Source organism: Sprattus sprattus (genome assembly GCF_963457725.1).
Source record: "Sprattus sprattus genome assembly, chromosome: 18".
Taxonomy (NCBI): domain Eukaryota; kingdom Metazoa; phylum Chordata; class Actinopteri; order Clupeiformes; family Clupeidae; genus Sprattus; species Sprattus sprattus.
The window spans coordinates 26,886,755-26,895,056 of NC_137916.1; the positions used below are offsets into that span (position 1 = coordinate 26,886,755).

The 8,302-nt window shown below is 38.7% G+C and overlaps 2 protein-coding genes across 2 annotated transcripts; one reads left to right on the forward strand and one right to left on the reverse strand.

The window, feature by feature from the left end:
- Nucleotides 1–179: 179 nt before the first annotated feature.
- Nucleotides 180–2,022, reverse strand: gfer (growth factor, augmenter of liver regeneration (ERV1 homolog, S. cerevisiae); the record flags this gene model as incomplete). The annotated part of the gene is made up of 3 exons (XM_080857061.1): nucleotides 180–688; nucleotides 1,020–1,228; nucleotides 1,816–2,022. 3 exons carry the CDS (start codon nucleotides 2,020–2,022, stop codon nucleotides 526–528), a joined length of 579 nt encoding a protein of 192 aa, XP_080713187.1. The 3' UTR covers nucleotides 180–525.
- Nucleotides 2,023–2,284: 262 nt separating this feature from the next.
- On the forward strand, nucleotides 2,285–7,268 carry drg2 (developmentally regulated GTP binding protein 2). The gene is made up of 14 exons (XM_080855931.1): nucleotides 2,285–2,347; nucleotides 2,601–2,701; nucleotides 2,837–2,997; nucleotides 3,097–3,186; nucleotides 3,631–3,691; nucleotides 3,780–3,870; nucleotides 4,616–4,688; nucleotides 4,892–4,982; nucleotides 5,101–5,198; nucleotides 5,548–5,624; nucleotides 5,868–5,956; nucleotides 6,227–6,285; nucleotides 6,487–6,540; nucleotides 6,935–7,268. The coding sequence occupies exons 2-14, from the start codon at nucleotides 2,638–2,640 to the stop codon at nucleotides 7,019–7,021; spliced, it is 1,095 nt and encodes a 364-aa protein (XP_080712057.1). The 5' UTR covers nucleotides 2,285–2,347; nucleotides 2,601–2,637; the 3' UTR covers nucleotides 7,022–7,268.
- The last annotated feature ends 1,034 nt before the right edge of the window (nucleotides 7,269–8,302 follow it).

Here is an 8,302-nt window from a genome sequence, read left to right on the forward strand (position 1 = left end):
TGACAATGTGTGTTTTTAGAATATATTTGAATTTTGTGAGCAAGTATTTTGTTGATGAGTACACACAGTTTTCAGTTACTTTGAACAGTGTACCAGAGGACTTAAGAAAAGCAAGCTGGTTGTGTATTGAACCTAAATTCAGTTTCAATGAGGCAATCAATAAAATAGTGGGACAGTCATCCAGTTACATAATGGAACTTTATTTTTCTTTCTTTCTTTCTTTCTTTCTTTCAGAAAACACATGGAAAGGGATAGACGTGATAAATTAAAGTGCTGTGAAAACCTGGACCCATATTGCATTTACATAATCAAATTATCTGTATTCTCGTCAAGATTAAATTTAAGAGGCAAAACAAATGGATCTGTACAAAGCAAATAAACACCTCAATAAAAACATGAAATTTAAATAAACATACACTGTCGGTTTTATTTGCAGATTTATACAACAAACATTTTAATCTCACAAATAATAGCCTCTATCACCATAATTATTCCCAGTGTTTCCTACTCCCTGCTTTTAGGGTGTCAGTCACAAGATCCATCTTTCCAGCCATCTTTCCATCGCTCGTCCACTTTGGAGCAGTCAAATTCTGGCTTGCCTAATCGAACATTAATGTCATTATGGAGACGGCACAGCCACTGCGAGAGGTTGCGTTGGTTGCTTGCATCTGGCTGGTTTGTTTTCAATCTGACAAAGAATGGAAGTAACGGGTTGGTAAAAGTAATATGCAATAGTATAAAAGTGTAACATCTCCACATCAGCCACAACTCCACTAAAGCTTTGTTTGAGAAAGATGGGTTCTGATACAATAGTATTTGGTGGTGCAGGAAGGTACAACCTTCTAGCTATTAATACCTGCTCCTTCTCCACAAGTGCCTCAAGAAAGGTTTTGGTATAAAAACTGACAAGATTTCCTTTCTTCCATTCCGATGTGCCATTCAGTATGAACTGAGTTGTTATGATGTGACCATGGCTGTACAGCCATCAATTTTAACATACATCTCTATAGCACAATTACCTTGCCCTCAAATCCTCTGCACACTCGTCACAAGGGAAGAATTTTGAGAAAAGGTTGATGAACTGTGTCATGTCTTGCTGCTGGCTGGAGCTTGGCGACACTGGGTAGTAAGCAGCCATTGTGTGAAGGAAGGACCATGAACATTTCCCCAGTTCCTCTCTGTCGAGTGGACACTCAACTGGCGTCTCACTCTCTACCGGCTTTGTCACCTAGAAGATGGTCATATATTTCAGAGACAAATTAAATTACCTAGCAACAGGGATATACCCAACACATTATTTAGCCTTGGTTAATTACAGTTAATACAACAGGTTGGCTTTGGCAAACACCAAAATTAAGCAAATAAATGTATAACATCATTAACAAACACAGGTCTATAACAACAGGATACCTCTTAAAATTACAATATTTTGACTAAACTCGGTGCGATTCTTTACTCTCTCCATTCTGCCTAAGCCGTTATACTGAACATTTGGCTTGTGACAGATTACCAAATGTTACAGTGAAAGCTTTCTAGGTAAACTCTGTAACAGTAGCCTACAAATATTTGATTAGCTGCCAAGCTAACGCTGTCCACTCAAATGACCTGACAAATCGATCTGGAGTCACGTTGCCTCTCTAACATTAATGTTAGCCTACATCATACTAGAAAAAGCCTTAAAAGAGTGTCGCTTGCAATGTTTCACTGTCTATTGTTGCTGACAACTTAGGATCAATAACTTTACACTACCAGTCCACTTCTCGCATAGAAGTGTAGTATCTAAACTTACTGGAATGCACTATGAACCCAATTCACCTGTGCTGTCGGAGTCGGCGTCTTCTGTATTTTCATCCATGACTTAAAATCTGTACAAGCTCTGCATGGTTTCTTCTTTGGCTCCCCGGCTTTTTCTTGATCTGTACCAGAAGTGTCATCAGGCGGTCTTCCTGACACATTGAATGGAAAGCCTTGAAAAGTCGCTGAAGTTTCGCCCGATGATCTGGATCCATACGGCGCAGCCATGTTTAGTCTTGCATCATGGGATTGATGGGTATTGCTCCCAGGAAGGGCGTATTACTTCACATCTAGAAAATGAATATAAGCCCAAGACACATGGACATGACAATCTTTAGTCATAACATGTATTTAATTACAGATGTAACATATAACTGTACAATACATATAGCCTGAAATAAATTAGACAAAGACAATGCCCTCTCCATCAGGAACCATTTGCAAAGCGAGATATCACTTATTTCCTGTCGGAAGACTTTGTAACAGGACTGTGTATTTCCGGTTTGTGATGTCATTTTCTCGGCATGCTGCAGAGTTCGACCAGAATCAAAGTGTAAATATTATATTGTTCAGAATATGTTGTCATTTAGCTGAATGATGACATTTAAAATACTCTTCTAACAATATGAATGGAAGGTTATAAACATTCGTTTTTGCGTTATTAACAAACGTTACATCCCAAAAGTAGTTAGCTAGCGAAGTTAGCTGTTCCTCTGCCACATCTCATCCTGCTAAGTTAATGTTAGCTGTGTAAAACAGCCATGTAACGTTATTTCTTGTGTCTAAACAAAGTGTTTATTTTACAGTAATCTGAGAATATAGACCTCTAAGAATACAGGAATCATGGGGATTCTCGAGAAAATAGCGGAAATCGAGAGAGAAATTGGTCGGACTCAAAAAAATAAAGGTAAATATGATTTTTTTTACTGTGAACTTAAACATATATGGAATTGTGTTTTACCCTGCGCAAATGTAAAACAGAGCATGCTCCAGACCTATGCCTGTCCTTTAACTTGAAATGAATGAAACTTCTTTTTCGCAGCTACCGAGTACCATCTAGGATTATTGAAGGCCAAGTTAGCCAAATACAGAGCTCAACTTTTGGAACCTTCTAAAAATGCTGGAGCCAAGGGTGAAGGCTTTGATGTAATGAAATCTGGTGATGCCAGGGTAGCGCTTATTGGGTTTCCATCCGTGGGTAAGGTAAGTGAACTTGTCAGTGTGACAACGTCCCATGAGTTTGAGGTGATTGGTCATTGTGTTTGTATTGGAAGTGCTCCTTAATGTTTCCTTTTCTTGCAGTCCACTTTCCTTAGCTTAATGACTGCAACTGAAAGTGAAGCTGCGTCTTATGAGTTCACCACATTGACATGCATCCCTGGTGTCATTTCGGTAGGTTTTCTGGACATTATATTTACTCTCTTTAGGAAACATTCTATGTTTGATGCTTGCATTTGGGTAATTCTATGTCAAATCAACAGATTTGAGAATAATTACCTGACTGACCATCTGGGATTTGCTTAATACTTGAGTAAATAATGTGTGTAACATTTTCGGCTTTTTATCATTTTTAGTTTCTGAGATATGGAGGCTTGGCGAATTTTTAGCAACACCATTTCACTGCAGTGAAATAAGGGTCATGACTTTTTTTTCAAAGTCTCTGTATCTCAGATACTAAAGAAGATACAGGCTTAAAATTATAGAGTAAAATGTTATTATTAACATATACATAGTACAAAGCAAATACAAGATGGTCAGTTGGGAAGGCTCGGTTGATCTGTCATGGAAGCATCTGTTTGTATAAATGGACTCATCCTATGTGTTTTGTTACTTTAGTACAAAGGTGCCAACATACAACTCTTGGATTTGCCTGGGATCATTGAGGGTGCTGCTCAGGGTATGTAACACACACACACACACACACACACACACACACACATTATTTTCTTGGTATTCACTCTTCTCTCGCTGCCTTTCTCTGATAGGGAAGGGTAGAGGTCGGCAAGTCATCGCAGTGGCCAGAACTGCTGATGTTGTAATCATGATGCTGGACGCAACAAAGGGGGATGTCCAGAGGTGAGCACAGACTTCAGGTTTCATTATCTTAACATGTTCATAAGGCAGTACTCACCCACAGAGAAACAGCCGATCCGCCACATCCATCAGATGCATCCAGAAATACACAGCTTACACCCAGTGCTTCAACCATTCCTGCGGTGCCTGAGGTTCACATAAGAGTCCACCTCTCCTGGAGGTTCACATAAGAGTCCACCTCTCCTGGAGGTTCACAGAAGGCATAGGCTGTGCCACTCCATCCACTTCTTTTGACATACAGTGGGGAAAATAAGTATTTGCAATAAGTACATACAGGGGTTCAAATACTTATTTGCCGCAACAAATGCGAATCAATACCTTACTGTTATAAAATGCAGTTTTCTGTGTTTTTGTTGATATTCTGGTTCTCACTGTTAAAATAGACCTACCATTACAATTATAGATCACGCATTTCTTTGCAAGTGGCCAAACTAGTGAAATCGGCAGGGGTTCATATAAATACTTTCCCCACTAAATGTAGCGAAGGGATGGGACTAGCCACTGGTAATAGCCATTCACTGGACCCTCATCAGCAAATGGCCAGGCTTAGTGTTGAGGCAGTCGTAGCTCACATTCGACTGTTGTGGTAGTCTCCATCACAGTAACCGTTTTGTATCGAAGTTGCAATGAGAAGTTGCTGTTGGTGATTAATAACCACAGGCTGTATTTGAATCCTTATCTAAGGGCTCGTCTTCTCATAAATGATCTTGTGTTGTTGTTATTGTAGAGGACTGCTGGAAAAAGAGTTGGAGTCTGTTGGCATAAGACTTAACGCCGCAAAACCAAATATTTACTTCAAGGTACAGCATTCTATCTATGCATATTCTATTCATAGGCCTGAAATAAAGTAATGGTGTTATTGAAATCTCATAATCTAACAACTAACAACTTTGGATATTTTTTTTCCCCCCTTTACTGACTACAACCCCCTCCCCATACACACACACACACTTGCACACTGTATTTGTAGTGACTTTAATGTTGACTTCTATTCCTCTTTCAGCCCAAGAAAGGTGGTGGACTATCCTTCAACTCAACATTGCCTCTCACACAGTGCTCTGAAAAACTGGTGCAGCTTATTCTGCACGAGTACAGTATCCTTTACCCATTGCCATAAGGTCCATTCATCAGGGTGCATTTGGAAAACAAACAGAAACCTATTATTGCAAACTAGAGTCCGTAAACAATTATTGAACTTAACCATTTCTGTAGAAATCTTCAACGCAGAGGTTTTGTTCAGAGAGGACTGCACACCAGATGAATTCATCGATGTCATTGTAGGAAACAGAATTTATATGCCTTGCTTGTATGTAAGTATCAACGCTGACTCAAACCCACTGCTTTCAAATGTAATAAGCATGAGATGTAATCGAAGTGTAGATGGTTAATATTCATTCATGATGGGGATCTTACAGTTGTACAATCAGAAATCAAATACACAATGTGTTAGTTTTTTTGTTTCTTCTTCTTTTTTTGAGGTGCTGTATCTGACACGAATCCCTATGAAATGTGCTAAACTGAATGAAACCCCTAAACCTGGTCTATAATTTAACTAATCCCCCCATGTCTAAAAGAAAAGAAAATAATGATTGAATTGACATGGAATCGTCAGTCTGCCACAGGTGAATGTGTGACCTAGATGTTATTCTTTGCTTACAGGTGTACAACAAAGTGGACCAGATTTCAATGGAGGAGGTTGACCGATTGGCTCGCAGAGATCATAGCGTGGTCATCAGGTGATTCCTCAGAGCACACTGTCTGGTTGATTCCACGAAGTATAAACATCAAAAAACACCCACTTATTCTTTTAAAACACCCACTTATTATTTTAAAAACACCCAGAGCATTGTCTTGCATGTTCTACATAAGCTCCTGCTATGTTGCCCTCTACTCCGTTATAAACCAGCATGTTGACTCCCAACATCACAAGACCCATCATGTTTTGTTTGTTTGTTTGTTTGTTTGTTTGTCTTTTGTAGCTGTGGTATGAGCCTGAATCTCGACTACCTCCTGGAGGAGCTCTGGGAATACCTGGCTCTTATCTGCTTGTACACCAAGAAGAGGGGAGGTACACTGTCAACGTATTAAATACTGTATATATTACAATGTCTATTTATTAAATACTGTACATATTACATTATTTTATATTTATTTATATGCATGTAAATTAATGTCCTTTTGGCGTTGTCGGTACTTGGCAGAATGGCACAGAGGAAGTTAAAGAAGAATGATTTGATGCAGCTTGTGTATAAAAATAGAATTTTTTGTTATGGTGTGCGTCAGGACTAAGTGTTCCACTCCTCTGAAATTCTAAAATGAATTTCCTGTCTTGTTTTAGAACGACCCGACTTCGGTGATCCCATCATCATGAGAAGAGGGGCGTCAGTAGAACATGCGGTATGTGTTGTCTCTTCTGAAAACAAACCGTAAGACGTAATAACTGTTCTCACAGAACCCAATGGAAATAGTTAGTGATTAGACAAATCCATGGAATAAAAGATGTTGAGTGGATATGCAGCACGTAGATGCCAGTATGTAAAGCTGGCTAGTTTTGAGGAAACGGTTTGTTCTTTAATTAATCATTACGTGTTTTTGCAGTGTCATCGAATTCACAGAACATTAGCCGGCCAGTTCAAGTATGCCTTGGTGTGGGTAAGTTATTATGTACTCTGTCCTCACAGGTTATGTTTTTTTTTTTTTTATGGTTATGCTTGCCTGCTTTCCCTGGCCTATAGGGGCATTCCATGTCAAATCAACCTCATATATTTAACTTTTGTTAATTACGTCACAGCCACTCTTACAGGTTTTTGTTTTCTTCTATTTTTGAGGAGCTTAACTGACACGAATCCCTATGAAATGTGCTAAACTGAATGAAACCCCTTAACTTGGTCTATAATTGAACTAATCCCCCCAATGTCTCTATAATAGAGAACAAAATAAAGAAGAAAAAAACGGTTGAATTGACATGGAATCGTCAGTCTGCCACAGGTGAATGTGTGACCTTTTTTATGGTGCCTTTAAAAACCTGACCCTCTGTTGTTTCCAGGGGACGAGCACAAAGTACAGTCCACAAAGGGTGGGACTTACGCACATCATGGAGCACGAGGATGTCATCCAGATTGTGAAGAAATAAACAATTCCTCACAAGATACTCTTGTGCTCGAGGACTGTAAAGGAAATGCTCTTGAGCGTGTGTAAAGTAGGCTGTCAACAGTTTCAGGTTTTGTGAGATTTTAAAGATCTAAGAAGTCAGATACTGGACATGTCTGAGCAGGTGAGAAATGGCGACGCGAAAGAATTATGCACATTGACACTTGCAGTGTGTTGGCAAAAGGACTGTATGAATAAATTACACCTAATTTGGTTCTCTACTTGTAAAAGTTGATTTGTCTTGACTGTAACCACTTCCACCGTGTTAATGTGACTCAAAGACTTTATGGAAAAGCTAGTGATAAGAAGTAAGCCAAAGTGACTCATTAGGGTGCCTCAGTAAGGTGCCTCATTAGAGTGCCTCTTAAAAGCGTTTAGGTTCACATAATGTGCTGCTTGGCTTTTCTGTCATACAGTAAAGTGTACTTAAGGACCTTTCTCTGAAGTGACTATAATGTTAATCATGTTGCAGTACACATACAGTTGAGCACAAGGAAGACCATAACAGCATTTTGTGTGGAGAGCGAGTCAGGCCAGCACACACAGAAGGTCAGTTTCTTGATATACTGTGCACACTAAATTGACACAAATTTAGGAACACTTTAACCTAGTATCCATGAAGTATTATAAACATGTTCATAAAGGGTTCTCAAGTATTCATGATGCCTCAATGAATGACATAAGTCTATATAACTACTTATGCATTGTAATGACTGGATCTATTGATTCAATTCAATTAAATTCTATTTATATAGTGCCGAAACAATAAGATTGTCTGAGGGCGCTTTACAGAGCCCAAGGCCTGAAAGCATTACGCTATTATAGTATTAGACCTTATAATAACCTTATAAAATAATGTCTTAATAATGTCATTGAAGACATCTTTTCCTTGTGGAGATAGCTGTTTATTTACTAAATGGTCTTTATGGAGCCATTATGTGTCCCCATTCAAGCGTTCATACTAATGTTGTGTAGGGCTTATACTACAACATTATAGCACTTTATGAGTGCAGGCATTTCTATGTATAAATAGTTATATAGACTTATGTCAGGTGCTATGATGCATTATGAATACTTAATACACATTTATTAATGTTTTATGGATACAGAGTTTAAGTAAAGCTTTACCACAGATTATTATATGCAGTACCCCTGGCATTTTGAAAGCAGTTAAGGCCCCATGATATTACAAAGTGTAGAATGCAAGAGCACCTGACTGGTTTGGTCAAGTATTAATAAACATCAAAGTGAGTGTCCGATATAT